Source organism: Macadamia integrifolia, unplaced genomic scaffold (assembly GCF_013358625.1).
Source record: "Macadamia integrifolia cultivar HAES 741 unplaced genomic scaffold, SCU_Mint_v3 scaffold1479, whole genome shotgun sequence".
Taxonomy (NCBI): domain Eukaryota; kingdom Viridiplantae; phylum Streptophyta; class Magnoliopsida; order Proteales; family Proteaceae; genus Macadamia; species Macadamia integrifolia.
The window spans coordinates 81772-106852 of NW_024868221.1; the positions used below are offsets into that span (position 1 = coordinate 81772).

The 25081-nt window shown below is 41.2% G+C and overlaps 1 protein-coding gene across 1 annotated transcript; it reads left to right on the forward strand.

Moving 5' to 3' along the window:
* The first annotated feature begins 6534 nt into the window (after positions 1–6534).
* LOC122063855 (wall-associated receptor kinase 3-like) lies at positions 6535–15266 on the forward strand. The gene is made up of 2 exons (XM_042627555.1): positions 6535–7510; positions 15059–15266. Exons 1-2 carry the CDS (start codon positions 6606–6608, stop codon positions 15264–15266), a joined length of 1113 nt encoding a protein of 370 aa, XP_042483489.1. The 5' UTR covers positions 6535–6605.
* The last annotated feature ends 9815 nt before the right edge of the window (positions 15267–25081 follow it).

Sequence of the window (25081 nt, forward strand, 5' to 3'; positions counted from 1 at the left end):
ATCCCCTGACCATAAGAAATTCCTAATCCAGCGCTCCACCGTTTAATCACTGATTCAGGCCACCAATAAATGGAGAAGTTATGAATAGGAATACCTGAAATCACAGACCGAATGAGCTCTGCACGACCTGCCATTGAAAGGAGTTTGCCTCGCCATCCCTGTAATCGAGATTTAATTTTATCCATTAGAGGAAGCAGCCTATCCTTCTTGACAACGCCCTTGAAGATCTCAACCCCAAGATACTTCATAGGAAGAGAACAGGTTGGGATACCCAGTAGATTAGATATATACCTCTTCCTGTGAGGGGCGACTTTACCAAAAAAAACCTTGCTCTTATTCAAGCTGAATTTTTTGCCAGAAAATTCTTGGTATTTGAGCAGGAACTCTCTCAGGCATCGAACATGTTTTGCTTCAGCGTTCATGAAGATCAAAATGTCATCCGTGAAGAGCAGATGACTGGGAACAGTGGCACCTCTAGGACCAGGGAGCGCCTTCAGTTTTCCCTCCTTTAATAGACCATTTAGACCCCTACACAACACTTCTTCTGCCATAATAAAAAGCATTGGGGAGAGCGGGTCCCCTTGTCTCAAACCCTTTGGAATTAGCGCCACAAAACTGTTATTTACTCCATTCGGAAGCTTCCCACCGAGGAAGAAAGCAATCACAGCCTCACAAAAATCGTCACCCACTATCTCCCAACACTGTCTGAAAAAAGCTCCTGGGAACCCATCAGGGCCAGGAGAGCTATCTAGGTTCAGCCCCCGTACCACCTTCTTAATCTCTTCCCTGGCAGGGATTGCTTCTAATATGGAGGAGTCCTCCATAATCACCTCATTAGGAATCACCTGCAACAGCTCTATATGATCTATGCAATGGTCCACTTTATGAAAATTTTCAAAAAAATGTGACACATATTCTGCCATCTGCAGCAGCTCAGAGACCACTGTACCATCTTGTTTTTTCAAAGAGCGAATGCTGTTTTTTATACGACGCACCTTAACTGATAAGTGGAAGAACTTTGAGTTACGGTCTCCTAGTTTTGCCCAATTGCAGCGAGCCTTTTCAGCCCAAAGTTTTTCGTGCATCTCCACCGCTTTCAAGAGCTTAGTCTTCGCCTCTGCTTCTCTAGAGTATAAATCATCAGACATCCCTACCTGGTCAATAATTCTCTGGACTTCCTCCACTTCTTCAGTAGCATCTTTAAGTGCTACATCCAAGTTAGGGAAACTCTGTCTCGCCCACCCCTTTAGAGCACTGTTCACCGCCCTTAATTTATATGCCAGCCTGCCAATGGGTCCACCCTAACCTCCCTAGACCACACCTCCCTCACCAGGCCATCAAAGGATTCCTCTTCCATCCAAAAATGATGAAATCAAAAAGGGGCATTTCGAGGCTTAGGAATCACTGCTGATGAAAAAAGGATTGGAGCATGATCCGAAATTGATCCATGGAGCACCTGCTAACCGTAATCACCAAAAACTTCCAACCATTGAGCATTGAAAAAACTTCTGTGAAGCATTGCCGCCACATGCCCTCTACATCTATTGTTAGTCCAAGTAAATTTTGATCCCTGAGACGGAGAGCTTATCAGATCACAAGCATCCACCATGGCCTGGAACTCTGCCGCGGCACCCACATTGAATCTACCAGGACCCCTCTTCTCATGAGAATACAACGTGGCATTAAAGTCCCCTAGAACAACCCATGGAAGGGACAGGGTAGCCGCAGTGCCCAACTCCACCCAAAGATTCCTACGCTCTGCCCTGAAGCACGATGCATGAATCAAGGAAACCAATACCTGCTAACCATTCCATTGCAGTGAGACTGAAATCATCTGCTCCGAGGAATGCACCATAACAGGCCTCGCAAGAGAATTTTTCCAGACTACCTAGATGTTTGGCACTTTGTCACGACGAAAATTATGAATAATTTCAGCCATGAATCCCAGCCGATTAAAAAAAAGGGTAGGGAAAGACATTGAATCCACCATGGGCTCTGCAATACACACCACATCAGGGGAGTGATCACGAAGAAAAACATGCAACGCTCTAGAAGCCGCTGCCTTTCGAACGCCTTGGATATTCCAATAGAAAATCCGCATAGTTAAATGGTTGTTCCATCGGACTTGTCCGACCTCAAGGTCTGACCACCACCTTTGTTTTTCCTTCTCCTTTTCTCCCCCTGCTTCTATCCCTTTGTCAATCATCTCCACCGCTTTGTCGACAGCTTGAGCCCCCATTCGAGCAATCTCCTTCCTGCTCAAAGGGAGCTGCAATGGGGTAGTATACTCCCTATTCGTCGCTATACGACCCCCCTGCCAGCCAAACCTCCTCGAGAACTGCCTAGGGACACCCCTGTCCTCTTTGGACTAGCAGAAACCCTCACCACACCCTGAGAGGAGGGTGCCATGGCCTTGATCGCCTGCTACTGGATCTCCATTGGACCAGAGGTTGAAACTGAACCAAACTGGTTCGGTTCTCCTCCCTTGACAGTATCTTGGTCTGATTCCGACCCAGTTTCAGAGCTTGACTCCTCATCAGACTGGCCCTCCTCATCATCAGAAGATACCGAATCCTTATCTGAATTAGAAGATTCAGAGTGTATCTCCTCCCTATCATGAGATTCCTTATTTAATATCTCCCCCTTATGAGCCGTTTCCAGATTTTCCGAAATAGGAATAATATAATTGTGAATGGGAGAAATCAATTCAATTAAAATCTCACCTTCCTCCACATTTGGTAACTGAGGTGAGGAATTAATGGGAATAAAAGTGCCCGACACTACTCCATCAGTGTTCACATGATTTAAATTTAAATTCACAAAATCGTGATCCATTCTTTCCAAAGAAGTGATGTTTCGAACCGGTGAGTTACTCGTTCCCCAGTTGACTCTGTCTTCTTTGTACACCGCCCCTGGTATCCCTGCCTTGTCTCGAGCATTCAGCCGCTCGTCATAGGCCTTCTTTTCTCGGTAGGCATGAACTTGGTGCCCTAGTTTTTTGCAGAAGCTGCATTTCCCCAATGAGTCCTCGTAGATCAATTGTTGCTTGAACCAAAACAAAGTTGCAGTCCTAGGCTGTTTGCGTTCAACTTGGATTTCCTCCAGCCTTGGAACCCCCACTTCCATCTCCACCAGAACACAAGCATAATTCCCGTATATAACGTTCTTGGTGTATTGATCAAGTCCAACTGGCCTCCCTACCACCTTGGCCATTGTCAATAGGACCTTTTCATGCCAATATTCCAGAGGAAGATCTGGAAATCACACCCAAACTAGGACCTTATTGATCAATTTTTCATGGATGCTGAAGTCTGGATGCTATTTTTGAAACCGAACGAGTTGACCTCCAATCTTCACAGGGCTTCGCTTCCACATCTGGGCCATGTCATGGTCAGACTCAAATTGGAAGATCGTGAAGCCCTTACCCATGGGTATCATCTTCACTCTACCTTTTAGTTTCCAAGATTCACGGGCTTCTCTGGGAACATCATCCAGGGAAAGAAAACGAACATTGATTCTACCGATCAGGGCAAATCAATATTTGTTTAATCTATCCTCGTAAGCCTCCTAGGGGATGATCACCTTGGTCGAATTCCCTGCTTGAACTGGGTCGGGCAGTTCATCCACCATCGGTGTATTTGAACCTACCACATTTGCATAAGATTTGTGTGGTAATTGATCCGCTGGGGCAGTCACTTTTGCAGAAGCTTCGGTATCAGAGCCGACAATGGAGGCAAAGGATTTATTTGCGGCAAGAGAAGGATCCTTTCCCCCATCCAAAACCATCTGCTCCATGGGAGGTTGAGCCTTCCAAAAATCCGTTAACTAGAGTTGCCTTCCCCTATCTAGCGGGAGGCCACCTCTTGGATCATCCCCTGTGACTGTGAGAGGGCTCTTAGACATCCCTTGACTAGGTTCGACACCCAACTGCCTTTGAATTGTCAGTTAACTCAACTTGGACAACTTGATCTTTCTACCAACAAACTTGCAGGAGAAATACCAAGGGAACTCCTACTATCGATGATTGTGTAATAGCTCATAAACTTGTGAAATCTATTAAGTAAATTGTACTTCGCTATTCAATCAAATTCCTTTGATTTGTTCACCCTGTACTCCTACTGGCCAACCTCGACCTAAAGTAGTGGGGGCCTATTAAGGGTATATATTACCCTCCAATCAGTCAATGACATGAGGCTTGATAAATGTTGAATGGAAAGTCAGTAAGGCTATGTTCGGTAGCCAAGAGAAGAAAAGAAAAAAGAATCTAGAAAATAAAAAAAAAGTATGTATGTTTGGTTACATTAGAAGAGAAGAAAAGAAAACTTTTTTTTTTTTTTATTTTCTCATGTTTTTTAGTTTTGTTGGCAAGATTTTTTTTTTTTTTTGAGCAAAAGAAAACTTCACAATTCCCAATGTGAATTTTGAAATAAAAAAAAATGAATATTGTCTTGGTTCAGGACATGCTAAGCATAAAGAAAACTTCTTAAATTCTTTTATTCTCTTGGCTACCAAAGACAACCTAAAAGACTGATCTTCCCAAGACCGACCTCTTACGTAAGTAGCTTGATCACATTCGCAAAATGGACTTCAAGTGTTTAATCTAACCCTTGAGGTTCAAAAGATGACCACAAGGTCCGTTGTAGCTCGAACTACGCTCTTACTACCCCCATGTTATGACTGATCTTGCAGACCAGCCTCGGCACACCAAAAGTGCCAACACCTCACTATCAATCCAAACTTACAATGCAATCACGAGATCCCGTGATTGTCAACTCAACACATCTTATCACTTGAGGCACATGAAAATAATCTCACTAAGAGATTGATGTAAGATTTTATTTCCTTATATGTCCCAATTGACCATTGATTGGGTTCCATTATGGAAACGTAATATTTAATTTGATTGCCAATTAGCTTGGATTCTATTAAGGATACCCACCATATTAGCTGGGTTGCAAATAGGGAAGAATGCTCTCTAATTGATTGGCCTTCCTTAATGGGAGATGGGCATTGTGTTATTAAAGGAGACTAGGTCCCCCCTTGTATGGTAACCTACTAATCTCACCCATTAGAGAAGTGCATTGAGAAAATACTAAAAAGAGAAACCTACCTCTGTTAAAGAAGAAGAAGGTTGCTCATTCATGCAAAGACGGCATCAATGGCTACGTGAAGCTCTGCTGGAAACAACACGCCATCGACAGTGACCGGTATGTTGTTTCCCTTCTTGTATTGAAATGGTTCATAGTGTATTGGCAAGATCCTTATTATTTTGGGAATTATTATGTTATAAATTCCATCGGTGATACCAGAGCTTGGGTTTGCCAATAGGTTATGGATCGTTTTAAAATTAAGATCAACTATGAAAGTATTTTTTTTATTGAAAAAAATTTAAATTATTTATTATTGGGTGAACGCCATTAAAGAGGTTGTAATCAACCATGTCATAGGTTGAAATCAACCATTAAAGAGGTTGTATTAATCGATTAAGGTTCTATTCATATGATTTGGGTTGAGATTGAGATGAAGATTTTCCTATCATAATGTATATTTGGTTAGATTTTAATTCTTTTAATGGCATGAATATTGAACTTTTCTTCTTTTATTTTATAGTGATGGGTCTCCTTTGATGAAAGCTGATCCAAACTTTTATTTTTTTAAAATATGCTGTCGCCCATCGGTAGACACAACTATCTTAAGGCATAAGACTGCCACCAATAAAGTTAGAAAAAGGATAAATCTGATCGTGAAGTGAGATTTTTTTTTTTTCATTATTATTATTATTTTATTTATGAATTTATTTTTAAGGAGATTCCCTAAACCGATAGAGGGTATTTTTTATTCCTAAAATTTAAAAGCTATCAGTTGAGATTAAGGGTGAAACTAGGTCGGATTGGTCTGGGTTTCTTAATATTTTAATTGAACCTTAGGTTTCAAAATTCAACCTATATAATTACAATCTAATCCTGTCGGGTTCATACTCACGCCTAATTCTACCATACTCATGCCAATTCAATCCAACACTAATTGACCATAATTGGACCGGATTCGGTTAGGTTGACCCTCATTGACTCTGATTTTTCAAGGTTTGGGTTAACCATTATTGATTATGTTTTAGCAGTTAAGATTAGGATTTTTTTTTGGCTAATGACAGGTATCCAGGCCTTCGGCCTGACTAGTCCCACAGACCCATATTGACCCCACAACCGCATGGACCGTGTCATACTAGGATTGAATGAGAACCATTCAACTTTCATTGAAAGCAGTGAAGAGACTAAACACGTCCGTGTGAATCGCCCAAGCAGCACCTAGTAGGAGTCGAACTTAGGATGTCCGAGTTTACAGTTCGTACCAAGTTCGTTGCTCCCCAAGTCAAGATTACGATCACAATGGAGAAGTATATCGAATATTTGAAGCAATTACGAATTTTCGTCTGTGATGAAATTAGAAACTTTCGTAAAAATAAGTCTTCTTGGTTGATTCTGAGAAAGGGAATATAAAAAGGTTATTGAGAGGGAGAGAGGAAGAGAGGGAAACGTTGCTCCTTCAGTTATTGAATTGATAGATCGCCAAAAACAAAACATCCAAGAGCCATAAGTGTAGTAGCCATGGTTCTGATGAATAATCTTCTGATCATACTTGTTAGTCTTTTTACCTTAGCTTCAGTATCCACTGCGCTTCGACCACCACCACTAGTCCTGCCTGGTTGCCCAGAGAAATGCGGAAATGTTAGTATTCCCTACCCATTTGGGATAAAAGAAGGATGCTTCAGAAATCCTGATTATAATATTACATGCGAGAACGGCATCACCATCTTCAACTCCTATGCCAAGAGTTCAGATTATTTTAACCGTCGGGTTCGTGAGATCATATTACCGAAAGCCGATCTGGTAGTGGAGGGTGAAAATTATGCTTTTGAATGCTTCGATGACAGTGGAGAGAGAATAAACGGGGAAACCTACCGTTATTTTCTTGGAAAATATACGCCGTTCACGATCTCAGCCAATCGCAACAAGCTAATAGCCATCGGATGCGACACCATTGCGTACTTAGATTCAAATTATTTCGGAGCGATTAATTTTACAAGTGGATGCATATCTCTGTGTGATAGCGTGCGTAGTGTGAGAAATGGGTCTTGCGATGGAACTGGTTGTTGCCAGGCCTCAATTCCTTCACGCGTCAAAGGTTTCTACCTCGATCTTGATAGTCAATATAATCACACTAGGGATAACAACTCCAATCCATGCGGCTTTGCTTTCTTGGGCGAACCAAGTGGTTTCACTTTTGATAAATCAGATCTTTCGGCTCTGAGCTACAAAAGATCAAAGATTCCAATGGTGTTGGATTGGGCAATTGGGAATCAGACATGTGAAGAAGCACTTCAAAATAAAACATCTTATGCTTGTGGTCCTAATAGCTATTGCTTTAATTCAAAAAATGTAGCTGGCTACCTGTGCAAGTGTAACGACGGTTTTGAAGGCAACCCTTATCTCCCCAAAATTGGATGCCAAGAATTTAAAAGGGTATTTTGAAAAATACTATAACCTAGGAGGGTATTTGTGAACCCTAGGGGGAAGCGAATTATTCCATTTATTTGGCTGCCAACAGTGGGTTGCAGCTACTTGGCTGCAACTCGGGTAGCAGCCAAATTTTTTCCGATCTTTTTGCCAATATCAATATTCATACAGATTGGATGTTTTTATCAAACAGTTTGCCTCCATTTAAAAATAAAAAATTATATTTTTAAATAATTTTACCTTTACCACGGACTAAAAATTAGATTCTTAAATGATTTTATCTTTACCATGAACCAAAAATTAGATTTCAAATGATTTTTGCATTTACCATGGATTAATAATTAGATTTTTAAACAAGGTTAACTTTACCATGGACAAAAATTTATTTTATTTTATTTATTTATTTTTAAATGAGGTAAATAACAGCGACAAGGCTAGAACTCGAGACTTCCTGTTACTAGGCAATTGTTGTTAAATCCATAAGTTGACTTTGTAATTGAAAATGGTTTTTTTTCTAAAGGATTTTACTTTTACCATGAACTAAAAAAGAGATTTTTAAACAATTTTACCTTTATCACGGATTGTTAAGCCGATACGGTATCTGCCGAGTATGGGTTATAATGTAAATCCAAAACCAATATTTGAAACTGTGGTTGGTAATGGATATGACAAGGGTCTAGTTTCCAAAATATTGGGAAATCCATAAAATAAAGGGAACAAATATATATATATATATATATATATAATTGATTTCATAGGTAATACATTGATGAGATGTTATTGCATCGTAAGGCTAACAATATGTTTAAATTATGCATTTTAGTCTTGTTAAACTGGTTCACTGTTTCAGCAGTTCTCTTATATTATTAAACATGTTTGAAATGGTATAAGGTCAAAATTTATTGATATGTGATTTTTTCATTTTTATATTTTTTATATGTATTTTTTAAATTAATTTATCTATATATTTATTATATTAAAAAAAGTGACTCTTTCTATCTAGGTTTCAATAGGCCAAGTCATTAATTTATTGAAAATTGAATCGACTAAAAAAACCTTATTTTCCAGCTGTTTATTTGTTTTTGGATACAAGTTAATACGTTGATGAGATGTTATTGCATCGAGAGGGCGTGACGTTGATATATCTATCAGGTTAACATTTTCCAAAGATACAACACGACCGAATTATGTGGACTTGTCATTTTGGCTATGAAACTTTTTTGGAACATCAAAGACTACCATAGTAACAAGGCATATGCGTCTTAGTGAGTTTCATAAGAGCTTGGCTTTTTCTGGTCACGAGGGGCGATTTGGGAGGCGAATTTCAGCTTGGTTTTTCTTCTTCTGGTCGGTGGCTATCATGGCCGGTGATCAAGGCCTGGCTGAGGAGGGTGGAGTTGATGAAAATGACAATGGTGAGGGATCTGTGAGGGAGGTGATTGAGATTGCGCCTCCAAATCAAGCTGCCGCTGTTGATGGTGTCGCTCCAAGGAGGTCATATGCAAGGGCGGTGGGGAATGCCTCATGGCCAGCGATGGATTCTCTCCCGGAACCAATCCAAGCCGGGAATATCCAAAGAATCATGATCCCCCAGCACGACTATGAGTCAAAAAGGCAACAAATTCAGATTTGCTCTTATAGGGAGGGTTGATTTCAGATTTATCTCCCTAGATGCACTGGGACAAGAAGCAGCAGAAAAATGGAACTTGAACCAAGGAGTGGTGATGCACCCTCTTGGCAAAGGGTACGTCATTTTTCAATTCGGGTGTGAGGGAGATAAGGCTCCTGTTTGGAAGAGGAGCCCTTTGAAGATTGGGGGTCAGTTAATCCGCTTCCAACACTGGAAACCAGACTTTAACATCCATGAGAAACAGGTCTTGACTAAACTGGTCTGGATCCGTTTCCTTGATCTTCCCCTAGAATATTGGCATGAGAATGTCCTGCTCTCAATAGCAAAGGCAGTTGGACGACCTGTGGCTCTGGATCGTCACACGAAGCAAGGCTTGATGGGATTCTTTGCTAGAGTCTTGGTTGAAATAAAAAAAAAAAATGAAACCGCGCCTCGTATTGAGGAAGTGCAAGTTGAGAGATTGGAGCCTGGAACCACAAAAATCTTTGGTTTCAGGCAAAAGGTTGTGTATGAAGATGGTATAACTCGCTGTGGTTATTGTAAGCGGCTGGGGCATAGTGTGGAAGAATGCCGATTAAAGAAGTAGGAGAATGAAAAATAGGCTGCAAAAGAACACATCAGCATCCCAGGCGCAGTCTATGTAAAAGATGGAGTGGACTCGGCTCGAGTCATATCAACTCAGTGAGTTACAGGGAGTGTACCAAACGTGGAAGCTGCAGCAAATCATTCTCCTTCCTTAAATGCCTCTTCTTCATCAAATCAAGGTAGCCCTATTTTTGAAGGCCATATTCACGTGGATTTGGATCTCATCCAAAATTCAAATTCAAAAGTCAATCCTCTCCATATGGAATGTAATGGTGGAAATTTATCTCCTAATCAAGATCTTCCCTCTTTGGAGGAAGGCCAAGTGGCTGGATCAGATCTAGGATCTGGATCAAGGTCGGGTTTTGACCCAGATGATGATGCTCTCTCAGAGTCCGAAGAGGAGAGTTAGGAAGCTGCCTCTGACGCCCCTACTATGGTTGCTCCTGCCATGGACCTAGTGAACTCGGCCAGGCCAAGTCGCCCTCGATGGAATGTGGTGACTAGGGGAAGAGGTGGTGTGGCTGGCCAGCCCTCAAGAGGCGGTCACCCTTCCAGAATCCTTCATAGCCATCGTGACTCTCAGATTTTGTCTATTCCAGAGTCAAAAATTGCCAATGGGCGTGGCTCTAAATTTTCAGGAAGTAGGGCATGCCCTTCTTGCGAAGGAAAAATCTGATACTGCTACTTCTAAAGGAGGGAAGAAGGGTAAGAAGATGGTTGGTCAGATGAATAAGTCTGACAAGGCCCAAAATTAAATCCTTTCTACATGAAGATTTTATTTTGGAATAATAGAGGTGTGCGAAAGGCTGTTGGTATTAGAGCCTTGAAGACGATCCTGAGGGAGCACTCTCCTGATTTTGTATGTTTGGCTGAGCCGATGGTGAAGGCTTCAGATTTTCCTTCTTTGTTAGTTAACAAAATAGGGTACTCTGCGGATTTAATTCACAATGATCGGGTGGACAAGGTTCCGAATCTTTGGCTTATGTGGAGACAAGGTTCTTCTCGTCCCTCAGTTGTTTCTCTGTCTGACCAACAATTATCAGTCACGGTGGATTGGTTTGGTTGCTCTGTGGGATTGACCTTCGTTCATGCAAATTGTTTTAAGGTTAATCGTTGAAAGCTGAGGACTGACCTAGGTTTGGTGGTAAACACAAATATCCCGTGGTCAGTCATAGGGGATCTTAATGCTACTCTTCTTTCAAATGAAAAAAGGGGACCAGGAAGATTTAATGCTAGCTCAGCGGAAGAGTTCCAAGCAATGGTGGACACATGTGCTTTGGTCCAAGCTCCTTCACAGGGGAAAAAGTTCACGTGGACTAACAATCGTCGCAGAGGAAATGTTGAAGCTGTTCTGAATCGAAGTTTTTGTAATGGGAATTGGTTGGAGGTTTTCAAGAATATTAGTCAAAATGTATTGCAAAGTACAACCTCGAATCATGCCCTTGTTATGGTGATCTCAGACGCCATCCCTAAATCAGGTAATATTCCTTTTAGATTCAATAATTTCTGGATGGATAATGTGAATTTTGAGGATATTATCAGGGAGGTGTGTGGAATAAGAAGGTGTCTGGAAACCCCATTTTGGTGCTCTCTCAGAAGCTAAAGCAGGTAAAATTTTTATTAAGAGCTGGGCCAGGAATAATTTTCCTAATGTTGATGAAGAAGTAAACAAAGCCTCGAAAAATCTGGATTCGATTCAGGAAGAAATTAAGACATCAGGGATGACGGATGATCTATTTGATAGAGAGGCAGATGCCAAGACATATCTCTTGAAAGCAACTCAAATGCAAGACAGTTTTTGGTCTCAAAAGGCCAAACAGAGGTGGATGAAAGAGGGGGACAGGAACTCAAAATTCTTCCACCTCTCTGTACAAATGAGACAGTCGCGAAATCAAATTCGTACCTTGAAGAATATAAATGGTGAATGGATTAGTGACCAGCAGAGGTTGTCATCATATATTTTTGAGTATTATGAAGCCTTCCATAGTGCCCGCTCAGACTACTCCACAACATGATTTATTGAATTGTATCCCTAAGGAGATTTGTGAGGCAAATGCTCTGGGTTTAGAGGCTATGCCCTCTTTGGAAGAAATAAAAAATTCTGTTTGGGATGTGGATCCAAACAGCTCTCCTGGGCCTGATGGATTTCATGGGAAATTCTTTAGAAGAGTTTGGAATATTGTGGAAGCGGACTTTTGCAGGGCGGTGATGCACTTCTTCAGAACGGGGTTACTTCCTAAGGGTGTGAACAACTGTTTTCTCACTCTAATTCCAAAGGTGCCGGGAGCTATGACCCTGGACAAGTTTAGGCCGATCTGTATGGGGAATTTCTTTTGCAAGGTGCTATCAAAAATTATGGTAAACAGAGTTTCGGCGCTGCTTCCCAGGTTGATCTCAAAGGAAAAAGGTGCGTTCCAGAGGGGGAAAATAATATCTGAGAATATCAGTCTAGCCTCAGAGTTGGAAAATCTGATGTATGCTGTAGTTATGGGAGGAGGTATGGGGATCAAAATTGATGTTCAGAAAGCATACGACTCGCTTTCTTGGGATTTCCTCTTTGAAGTCCTTAAAAAGTTTGGTTTCCCTCAGAAGTGGATATCCTGGATTCATGAAATCCTTGTCTCTACTAGGATTTCAGTCTTAGTAAATGGGGGACCGGTGGGCTTCTTCCCTGTGGGTCATGGTCTTTGCCAGGGTGATCCTTTATCTCCCATTCTCTTTATTCTGGCTGAAGAAGTGCTTTGCAGAGGGTTAAGAAGCATGGTTGCTGAAGGTGCTCTTAAATCCTTGCCCAGGCCAAGAGGTGTGCTCACTCCATCCCACCTTCTCTTTGCGGACGACATCTTCATTTTCATGAACGCGTCGGCAAAATATATAAGAAATCTTCACTCTTTCTTAGATAAATATCAGTCCTTCTTTGGTCAGTTTTTAATCTGGATAAAAGCAAGATTTTCTTTTGGAAGGTGGCCGCTCACAGAAAATAGTTTATTAGTGAGTTTTTGGGTATTCAGATATCCAAATTCCCTACAAAATATCTCGGGCAGGAAATCTTCAAGGGAAGAGTCACCAAATTCCACTTGTTGCCTCTGCTGGATAAGATCAAATGTAGACTAGCAGGCTGGAAAGGGAAGTTGCTCTCGATGGTAGGTCATATTGAACTGGTTCGTTCAATTATATCAAGCATTCCTATGCATAATTTTGCAGTTTATTGGGGGCCTCAGGCATCAATTAAAACTATAGAAACATGGATGAGGAACTTCATTTGGTCAGGCCAAATGGAAGATCAGAAAAAAATCACTGTCAAATGGGAGGATTGTTGCAAGCCAAAGAAGGAGGGAGGACTGGGTATTCGGAAGTTGTGAGATGTTAACAGAGCTTGTCTATGTAAATTAGTATGGAAGATCAAGCATGAGGATTCTATAATGAGCCAATTTTTCAGAGCAAGGTTTATTACTAGCGACGGTGATCTCAAGAGCTACATGTCTTCATCTATTTGCCTGGGTCTAAAAAGGGTGTGGGACTTTGTAACCAATATGGAGAGCTGGACAGTAGGAAATGGCATTAAAACTAGCTTCTGGAAGGATCGTTGGTTAGAAAATTCCTCATTTGCAGAATCTTCTAATCTGGATTTAGAAGCGCTTACTTCGAGGCAGCTGCGGGTGGCAGATTTCATTAGGAATGGTGAGTGGTGCTTCCCAAATGTTTCTTCAACATTCTTGTCTGAATCGTTTGAGAAGGTTAAGAGAATATCCCTAACGAATTTAGAGGACATTTGCCACTGGAAATTATCTTCGTCTGGAGCCTTCTCTTTGGCCTCGGCGTGGGAAGAGATAAGAAGCAAAATGGCGCCTGTTTCTTGGTTTTCCATTCTCTGGAAAGCTTTTTTACGGCCACGACAAGCTGTATTTGGATGGAGGTTAGCTCATGGTAGACTCCCTACGGATGACCGAGTGTGCAAAAAAGGGATTGCAATGCCTTCGAGATGTGGGTTATGTGAAAAGGAGGAAGAATCTAGTTTCCACCTTTTTATTCACTGTGAGTATATCCAGGCCCTGTGGAATAAGTTCTGTGATCTATTTGGTGTTAGATGGCAACACTTCCCAAGAATGGAAGATTTATTTAGCTGGTGGAAATGTAAAGCAAAATCCGTCATATTCTCAAGAGTATGGCTTAGTGGCGCGGTGTTAATTCCTTATGCTGTTTGGATGGAGAGGAATATGAGACTCCACGAGGATACCTCTTGGCATCATAGGCAGCGTTTTGCTATGATTAAAGGAGAGATAGGCATGATTTCGATAGTGCACCTTGGGAAGAACCTGTCGGTAGCTGATTTGCTGTGTGCCAGGAGAGTGGGAATTCCCCGTGTAATTGGCAAGCAAAGAGAAATTTTTGAAGTTCGATGGTGTCTCCCCCCTCAAAACTGAAATTAAGCTAAATACTGATGGGTGCTCGCTAGGGAACCCTGGAAAGCCTGGAGCTGGCGGTGTGTTTAGAAATTACAAGGGCGAACCTTTGCTGAATTTCAGAAATTTCGTTGGTTTAAAATCTAACTTTGAAGCTGAATTCTTAGCTCTCATTGCCGTCCTTGAACATACAAAAAACTCTTGTATCCAAAACCTTTGGATCAAGTGTGACTCTGCTGCTGTGGTGTTTTTATTCTCCAAAGGGCTGGTGCCATGGTTTATTCAGCAAAGATGGAGAGGCATTCTCTCTTATTTGGGCTCAATTTCTTGAAAAGTCACTCATTGTTACCGCGAAGCAAATGTGGTAGCTGACTTTTTAGCGAAAACAGCAGCAAGATTTGAAACTAATTCCCCTGTCAAGGCCTGACCCCTTCTCACCTCCAGGGAGCCGGAATTCGATGCGGCCCAATGGCTAAGATTCCTATTCACTTAGTTATTTTTTACAGATTTTCTGGGTTGTTAGTCTAAGGTCTGAGGTCCTCTCCTGCTGATGGCAATGCCGAAGGTGGGGTTGATTTCACTTCCTTAGTCTAAGTCTTGTAGAGTATATCCTTCCTCTTGTATATTCTTTCATTTAATTAATTCAATGTTCTTTAGTGAAAAAAAAAAAAAAAGTGAGTTTCATAATCCTAGATTTAAATTGGGAGAAATTGAAGTATCTTGAGTCTTGAATTTTTAGCTGCTTTTTGTTTGTTTCCTCCTCAGTAAATGTCAACATAAAATATGGGGGGTTGAAGTAAACGATGACTTGTATTAGACATTAACTCTATAATATTTTTATTTTTTAAAAAAAAAAAAAAAAAAAAAAAAAAAACCCTTATCATAACTAACAAATTTTCATTGTTCACGTGCATCGGGTACAAAGACATTGATGAATGTGAGAAGGGAGGCAACAATCATTGCCACATGAGTGGTATTTGCAATAACACCAATGGCGGTTATAATTGCTTCTGTCCAAAAGGCTACAGTGGGGATGGCTGGGTAAACGGGACTGGTTGTGCCAAAATGCCGGATACTCACATAAACATTATTACAGGTATCACTACTGTCCACAGCTCATTCACATGTCAGTAAAATCATATTTATATGGACCGAGTGTTCCTAAAGGCCATGTAGTGAACGGGTACCTATTCACCACATTGCCTTAGGGCCACTCGATGGGGGAGGGGATCTCGTCCCTTCCATCTGTGCTGAAGATGGGGTAGTCCTCTACTTGAGCCATACTATCCTCTCTGTATTTTTTCTTACTGTAGAAGATCCGGACACATTTGGATGACAGACTCTTGTGAGATTGTTCAAGTGAAGTTAAGAAAATGGTTTATATTACATCTATGACCGCAAGTGTTAACGACTATGCCCCAAGGGGCAATTATCCATTAGATGTATAAATAGTCTTTGTCAGGTCCGTAGTTAAAATATAAAATTGAAATCAGTAGAATCTATCTAGTTGAGGAGCTACAAGTAGGGGTGAAACAGGGCATTAGATGTGTAACTAGTCTTAATTTGTTAGGTCTATAGTTAAAATATAAATATGAAATTAGTACAATCTATCTATTCGAAGAGCTACAAGTAGGGGTGAAATACGGTCAGATTAAGTTGAACTTTTTAAAAATGTAACGCAATCCTAAGTCCCCTAAATTCAACCTAATCGTAGGTCAAACTAGGATATCTTAGTCCAAGCCCAGCCCTGCTAGGCTTTGGCCAACATAACCTGGCCTTGATTGACCCTTATTGGGCTGAGTTGGACTAGGTTAGCCCTAATCTATTTTTGCTTATGAGTGGCTCAAATTAACCACTTGAAACTAATCTCTTGATTTCTTTAAGAAAATAGTATGGGAAGAAAATTCCAGCAAACCAAAATGATAGATAGGAAAGTCTAGAAGAAAGGGGCGGGGGATGTATTAGAAATATTGAAATTTTTTGAATACTTTCAAGTAATTGCCATGTTGTGTTGTTGTCTCTCTGTGTGAGCCGTATCAAATAGTTGGCCTACTTTTATCAAGGGAAATGATCAAACTCATTAAAAAATTTCTCCAAACATATATTCTCTATCTTGTATATATGGGAATATTGTCACATGTGATATTTCAGCTCAATACTATCTCTTCTTACCTATTGAATAGATTGATTAGGATCTTAAATTGTTGTATCTATATATACTGTAACTGGAGAATGACTAATGCAATGAATATCATTAACATTAGTATGGTATCGGAGCTATAGGCTCATGCCTAAAAAGAAAAAACTAATCTCTTGCCTTCTTGTTTATTCTCTCCTATTGCTGCTACCGACCCTCCTCTCTTCTCCTACTTCGGTGTTTGGCAGAAGAATTCTCCATCAAAAATTTGGGTGCCCCTTCATTTCTTCTTGGGCATCGAAGTTCTCCCTTAATCTAAGGGACTTTGATCTATTGCTTCAATCACGCAATATTACTGATCTTCTCAAGAAGGCTGGCATGATTGATTGCAAACCAGTGCAAACCCCATGGCTACAACACATAAACCGACCTCTTCAAGGGGCTGAACTGATGATAGACCCAACCCAGTATCGCCCTATACTGAGCACTCTCCATTATGTGACAATCACCCCTCCTGATTTCTCTTTTTCGGTCAAAAAGGTATGTCAGTTTATGCATGCTCCAACCAACGATCATTGGGTGCTTGTTAAACGCATCCTATGTTATTTAAAGTAGACCATCGATCATGGCCTCCTCCTTGAACGGTCTTCGTCACACAAACTTTAGGCTTTCTCTGATACTGACTAGGCTGGCAGTGGAGAGGATCTTAAGTCTTTTGAGAGTTTCTCTATTTTTCTTGGACCGACCCTTATTTCATGGACATCTCGCAAGTAGAGAACCATTACAAGGTCCTCCACTAAGGCTTAATATAAGGCACTGGCTGATGCCTCTACTAGCTCATCTGGTTAAAGTCACTCTTTGCTGAGCTTGGATTCCCTCTACGTAGTCCCCCTATACTTTGGTGTGACAAAAATGGGTCTACATACCTCTCGGCAAATCCCGTGTTTCATGCTCGGACTAAACATGTTGGGTATATTGTTTTGGCAAGACAAGTTGTTGGGTCCTAATTTGTTGGTTGAGTTATCCCTATGCACCCTTTATTTTTCTAGGGCCTTGATACTAAAGTCACTAAGTTTATTGTTGATGGTGAATATGGACCTTCTCTGTAGTGACGTCTACGTTTATGAAATGAGCTCTGGAGAAGGCGTGTAGTATTCCCATTCCTTTGGAGGGGGTAGATGTATGTAGCTGGTATTTATCGCCCTTGGGTGATTTTAGATGATGTCCACATGGGAAGGGATTACAAAATCTAATCGAAAGGTGAGTTGGACTAATCTGGTTTGAGGAAAGCACTTCCTGCCTCATCAATCAATTTTTTCTTGGAAGCTCCTCAGTGGTAAGCTGGTATGTGATAGAAAATTAAACAAAAAGTGGTGTGCTTACCCTCTAGATGTGAGTTTTGCCGTAGGGAGGAAAAGAAAATTCAACATCTCTTATTGAATGTGATTGTGGAAAGTCCTCTGATTTTCTTTTTCTGATTGCTTTGGTGCTAACCGGCATCATAGTTGTTTGGACATCAGTAGATGGTGGCAGAGAAAATCAAAGGTTCTTGGTTGAAAGGACATATGAGTCTCAGGAATTTTTTTTTATCCCTTATTTATATAGGTTTAACAAAATGCCAGACGATTTAATGGAATCAATAATTGACATCCGCCACGGTTTTGATCATGCCTTTGGTTTCCAAATTACTCATTTGAATCTCCTTTCTCACCATATCAAAGATATGATTTGTGATTATGTCCTTACCTTCAAGTGCCTATTATTTCTTTACCACCATAAGTTAGACACTATAAGCACCAAGCCTATTGTCCATGCTTCTTTGATGTCCATCATTCTCGTTTTCCTCTTCCACAATTTCAAGAAACCCTCTAAGGTTTGTTGGTTCTGCCATATGATGCCAAAACACTCTGAGAACTGCTTCTATCATGACCTACCTCCACTCAGCTGAAGGATGGTGACATGGACACACACACGTAGGGGTGAAACAGAGCCGGGTTTCTTACAACCCTAACCCAACCCTAGGTCCCAAAACTCAACCCAACCCTAACCTAACTTTGCCGGGTACATGCTTAGGCCCAATCCTACTGGGCTCAGGGTTGGGCCGGGTTGGGTTAGGTTGACCCTAGCTGGTCTTCTTTTTTTTTGCTAAAAGGATGAGGATTTCATTAAAAAAGGAAAATAATTACAGATAAAAGCAAAGGAAATGGATTTTTAACCTCCACCTTTGGCATTGCCATCAGCAAAGGAGAAAAAAACCCAATATTAATCAAAACCTATATCTAGGCCTAGACTCAACATCATGACTGATCTCATCCCTTATATGATTGGGAAAAATTACATTCCTTTCCGTTAACCTTTTTTTAGCAGCTTCCTTAGCTAGAAAGTCAGCATTGCAGTTTGCTTCTCTAAAACAGTGAGAGATTTTTCATGTTATGGAGCTCAAGTAGGGCTGCAATGAGTTCCATTCCTGCTCAACGTACCAAGGGATGCTTCTTGCTTGGACCGCAGTGACCATTGCAGCAGAGTCACTCTCAATCCAAAGCAGTCTAACTTCAAAGTCTTTTGCCAGACTCAGGCCTTCCATTAGAGCTTTAAACTCAGCCATATAATTAGAATGGATACCGATGAAAGTTTTGAAAGAGCCCAATACAGCCCCATTATTGTTTCTCAGCACTCCACCAGAACCAGCTCTTCCAGGATTGCCAAGGGAGCAACCATCCACATTCAACTTCTTCCAATCATGCACAGGCTTGCACCAAAAAACTTCCAAAATGCGGGATTCTCGGATGGAACCCATTTGAAGCCCAAGTGTTCGGCAGCAAATGAGATCAGGTGGGTTTTTGATTTGGTCATGAATAATAACATTGGCTCTACTGAAATCTTGCTTTATTCTTTCAAAAACGAGAGAGCAGTCAAGCTGTGTACCTTCCAAATGCCTGGTATTTCGTTCCCTCCATAAATTGTAAGTCACAATGATAAGGCCCATCGCCCAAGCATCCTTTAGCAATAAAATTCTCCGCTTTCTATTCCACCACTGAGTTAAAGCATCAATGTTTTCGATACCAGGCCAAGCAACACCAAAAAAATTGAGGAATTTATGCCAAATTTTCAGAGCAAAGCTGCATCTCAGAAAAAGATGATTAAAAGTTTCACAGTGAGACAGGAAAAAATTGCAAATAGAGACAAGGGGAATCCCTTTCGCAAAGATTGCATCATCAGTGGGCAGTCTGTAGTGCATGAGGTGCCACCCAAATGTAGATTGCCTTGGTTGCAAAAAGTTATTCCAAACAATGGGATACCAGGGAACTTTTGGGTTGCGTTTCCTAATCTCCTCCCAAGCCAACAAGGAGGAAAAAGCACCCGATGCAGTGCAGTTCCAGACACACCTATCTTTAACATCATGGTGGGCTAGACAGATGGAGCAAGCTTCTTCAAAACATGCTTGTAATGGGGGAAACCAGGCAGCAGGAATTTCCCAACGGTGATTATTAATCAGGCCCGCCACCTTCAAAGAAGAACCTTTGGTGATTTCAGGGTTGATGCCACAACTCTCAATGATTGATTTTTAACCAATCCAGTTGTCATGGCAAAGATTCACGTCATTATCATTGCCAATAATCCAACGTTCTCTGCTTTGAACAAAACTCCAAATTTTCTGCATACCTGGCCATACGGAAGAAGATTTATAGCAATCTCTGAGATTTTCATTTGTGAGAAATCGAGCTTTAAAAATTCTGCTAATTCCAGAGGAGCCATGTTTGATGTTCCACAATTGTTTGCAAAGCAGAGATTTATTTATGTCCTGGAGGCGACGAATGCCCAAACCGCCTTCATCCCTAGGCCTGCAAACTTTGTCCCAGCTAACTGTCACAGCCTTATAACTGTCTATATCGCCCGTCCAGATGAAATTCCGCATCCATTTTTCCATTAAGGAAATAAGGGAGTTAGGCCACCAATAAGTTGATATACTGTGAACTGGAATACCCTAGATCACTGAGCGCACCAATTGAACTCAACCAGCCATGGAAAGAAGCTTTCCTTTCCATCCCATTTGATCTTTCACCTTGTCGGCAACAGATAGCAAAAATTGTTTTTTTACCCTACCTTTGAAAATTTTAACCCCAAGATATTTGGTAGGAAAATTATAGACCGAGATACCTATAGCATCTAAGATATTTCTTATCCGAGCAGGGCTGATCTTCCCCATAAAGAGCTTGCTTTTGTCATGGTTTATCTATTGGCCAGAGAATTCTTGATATTTCATAAAAAAAAGCATCCAGATTCCTTACATATTTAATAGAAGCATTCATGAATATAAATATGTCGTCAGCAAAAAGAAGATGGATTGGCATCAACTCACCTCGAGAGCCATGTAAAGGTTTGATTTTCCCCTCCTGAACCATTTTGCTCATGCCTCTGCACAAAACCTCTTCAGTAAGAATAAAAATAATGGGGGAGATCGGGTCTCCTTGACGCAAGCCTCTTTCAACATTAAAATAACCCATAGAACCTCCATTTAATAAGATGGAAATTTTTGATGAAGAGGGGATCTGATAAATCCAGTTCATCCACCTCTCAGAGAAACCAAAACGCCTCATAACATGGAATAAAAAATCCCATGAGATGGTGTCGAATGCTTTTTGAATGTCAATCTTGATCCCCATGCCCCCTCCTCTGGTTGCAGAAAACATGACATTTTCCATTTCAGATGCTAGGCCAATATTCGTCTGGATCAATTTCCCCTTCTGAAATGCCCCTTGCTCTTCAGATATTAGTTTAGGCAATAAAAAAGACATCCTTTTGGCTAAAATTTTTTATAGCACTTTGCAAAATAAAATTCCCCATGCAAAGGGGGCGGAATTTATCCAAGGTGGAATGACCAGAAACTTTGGGAATTAAAGCAAGAAAGTTGTTGTTGATACCAGTAGCCATGCGCTCATGAATGAAGAATTCCTTGATAGCACGAATAAAATCATCAGCTACAACCTCCCAACAATGTCTGAAAAAATATCCAGGGAAACCATCTGGACCTGGAGAGCTATCTGGATCCAGGTCCCAGATCGCCCTCTTAATCTCCACAGGGCCTGGAATTGAGTCTAAAGTAAGCCTATTCACATCATCCACAAGTTTTGGAATTGCATCCAAGAGCTCCAAGTGATTTGAGGTCGGTGAATGCTTGTGAAAGGCTTCAAAATATTCAATCATGTAGCTGGATATCCCATCTCTATTAAAGATTTTTGACCCATCAAGGCGTTGCACCATTCTGATCATGTTTTTTGCTCTTCTAATCTTAGTATAGAGATGGAAAAATTTTGTATTTCTGTCCCCTTGCTTCAACCATTTAACTCGAGATTTTTCAGCCCATAATTTCTCATGATTTTTCAAACCAGTTAGGTAAGCTATTTTTGCATTGGCTTCCTTCCCGAATAAAGTATCATCCATACCTGAAGCTTGGATTTGGTTTTGGATTTCAGCCAAGGCTTCCTTGGATTTAATCAGCTTTAGCTCAAAATTAGGAAAAGTCTGCCTGGACCAAATCTTGATAGCAGGTTTAAGCTGCTTGAGTTTCTAGGTTAAGACATAAGTACCAGAGCCACTAATATTCTGCGACCAAATATCTTTAACCACATTGAGAAAAGACTGTTCATCAATCCAGAATTTATGCATATGGAATGGACAATTACCTGGTTTTGGGCATGCCTCAGAGACAATCAGCAGTGGGCAGTGATTCGAGAAATCTCGTTGGAGAACCGTTTGTGCACAATCTCGAAAGTAGTCGAGCCAAGCTTCATTGCAGAAACTTCTATCTAGAACAGCCGCCACATTTCCTCGACGCCTATTATTTGTCCAGGTAAATTTTTGGCCCTGAGATGGGGTTTGAATCATAGCACAGGCATCGATCATTACCTCAAATTCTGCCGCTGAGCCCAAGCTAAAGGCTTTGGGCCCCCTCTTTTCTTTTTTTTTTTTGCTAAAAGGTGATTTTATTGAAAAAGAAGAAAGCAAAACAAAGAGAAATACAAAAGGGCAGGCCGATCCCACTAAGCCCACTTGCGACCTCCCCCTTCGGCATGGCCATCAGCAGAGGGAGCAAGCAGAGGGCTTAGCCAAATCAAAAACGGTGCTTGTCCAACGCATCTGAAGCTAACTCAGCAACTACATGTCTCGGGAACTCCATCGAGAATTCTGAAATACAAGATTTAGATGCTTTCCTAGCTAGAAAATCAGCCACTACATTAGCTTCACGAAAACAGTGTGTGATCTTCCATTGCACCGACTCCAAAAAGGGAATGGCAGATCTCCATTTCTACAGGGCGAACCATGGAATCTCCCTTCTCTGAACTGCTGAGACCACCGATGCTGAGTCTGACTCAATCCAAACACCCCTAGCATGATGGTGTCTAGCTAGCAGAATACCCTCCAAAACCGCCTCAAATTCAGCTTCATATATTTGTTTGACTCCCATAAAAATGCTAAAAGAGTCGATTACCTTGCCTTCATTGTCCCTTAAGACACCACCAACACCTGCATTACCTGGATTACCAAGCGAACTACCGTCCACATTGATCTTCATCCACGCCCTGGGAGGATTACACCAATGAACCTCAAGAGGGGGAGGTGAATTTGGATTTCTGATACTTAAACCTATCTTCCTGCAGGTCATTAAGTCCGAAATCGAATGAACTTCTTCACTTGACCCGTCACAGCAAAGCTGAACCTCTTTCCTTATACTTTGAAAGACATACCGCACTGCCCTTTCTTTATTTTCCTGCCTTCTTTTATTTCTTTCCCACCAAATATGGTTGATAGTGATGAGCAAACCCAACTTCCATGGCTTCTTTATCTGAATCACTTGAGATTTCCTCTTCCACCACTTGAACAACGATTGAATGCTTGGGTGATTTACCCATGCCACTCCAAAAAAATCTAGAAAATTCTTCCATATTGATATGGAGAATGAGCAGTGTAAAAAAATATGAGCCATACTTTCTTCAGCCTTTCCACACAGGTTGCATCTGGATGGGAGATAAACACCTTTTTGGCAAACCAGGTCGTCCGTTGGGATTCTACCATGCACCACTCTCCATCCAAAAATGGAGTGTCTTGGAGGAAGGTTCTTCTGCCAAATCAAAGAAGACCAGTTCACCTTCAAGGATTTCACTCTAACAGCCTCCAAAGCCGACCTTGAGGAGAAATACCCTGAAGGAACTAGTGACCACACCCTGAAATCCTCCATCTGCAAACTCGGAATGTCGATCTTTTTAATCTATCCAAAAATTTCATTAAGAAGAGGAGATACTACTTCAGGTAGGCACCATTCCCGGATTCTGATAAACTCCCCCACCTTTGCTGACGTAGAGAGACTTTGGTCGCTATCCAGCGAAAGAAGTTCCATAATGGAATTTGGACCCCACCATTTATCCTTCCAGAAATTTGCAAGTTGGGTGTTCCCTATGATCCAGCGCTCCTTGTCATCCACAAAGGACCACATTTTCCTGAGACCTGCAAATATAGTCGAGGTGTTGCATTTATTGAAAGATCTTCCATCCTTCTTTAGGAATCGAGCTCTGAGAAAGGTTAACATTGCTGCCTTCTCCATTTTGATCCTCCAAATCAATTTGCACAACATTGCTTTATTGGAATCTCGCAGTCTCCTAAGACCCAGCCCTCCTTCATCCTTGGGCTTACACATAGAGTCCCACTTCACCGTGACAGCATTGACCGTATCTACATCACCTGTCCAAATAAAATTCCGCATCCATTTCTCCATCATCGCCACTAGAGATGCAGGCCACCAATAAACATAGAAGCTATGGGTCGGCATTCCCGAAAGCACCGATTTAACCAATTCCACCCTGCCCGCCATTGAAAGCAATTTCTCTTTCCAACCCGCCAGTCTTCCCTTAACCTTGTCCATAATCGGCAACAAGGTATCTTTTTTAATCCTTCCCTTGAAAATTTCCACACCTAGATACCTTGTAGGGAAGGTACACATGGGAATGCCTAAAGTATCAGATATTCGATGCTTCCTGGAAGGGAAAATTTTCCCCAAAAAAAGCTTACTTTTTTCTAAGCTGATACCCTGCCCTGAAAACTCTTGGTACTTTAGAAGAAAGTCTTTAAGATTCCTCACATACCTCATAGAAGCATTGGAGAAGATGAATATATCATCAGCAAAGAGAATATGGGCAGGAGTTTTGACACCGCAAGGCCCATGAATTGGCTTCAATTTATTATTCTGGATCAGATGCTTCAAGCCTCTCGATAGCACTTCCTCCGCAATAATAAAGAGCATGGGAGATATTGGGTCCCCTTGCCTCAGCCCTCTCTCCACACCAAAGTATCCCTGTGGACCTCCATTAATCAAAATCAATATCTTAGAGGATATCAAAATTTGGTTCAGCTATGTTATCCACTTCTCTGTGAACCCGAAGCGACGCAACACCTGAAACATAAAGGACCACAAAAGAGTATCATATGCTTTCTTGATGTCAATTTTTAATCCCAGACCTCCCCCTCTCATAGAAGCAAACATCATATTGGCCAGCTCTGAGGCCACACTGATGTTGTCATGGATTAACTTTCCTTTCTGAAATGCCCCCTGTTCTTCAGATATCAACCTAGGGAGCAATTTAGCAAGCCTCATTGCCATTATTTTGGAAAGAATTTTACAATAAAAATTCCCCATACATAATGGCCGGAATTTATCTATAGAGGATACTCCCTCCTCCTTGTGAATAAGTACCAAGAAATTATTGTTCACACCATTGGGCAACTGACTAGTACTAAAGAAATATTTAACTGCATTACA

Excerpts from the sequence above, each read along its gene's own strand:
- LOC122063855 (XM_042627555.1), top strand. The coding sequence starts at position 6,606 with ATGGTTCTGATGAATAATCTTCTGATCATACTTGTTAGTCTTTTTACC. Across the intron at positions 7,511-15,058 it reads CCCAAAATTGGATGCCAAGA|CATTGATGAATGTGAGAAGG; the intron begins ATTTAAAAGGGT and ends CGGGTACAAAGA.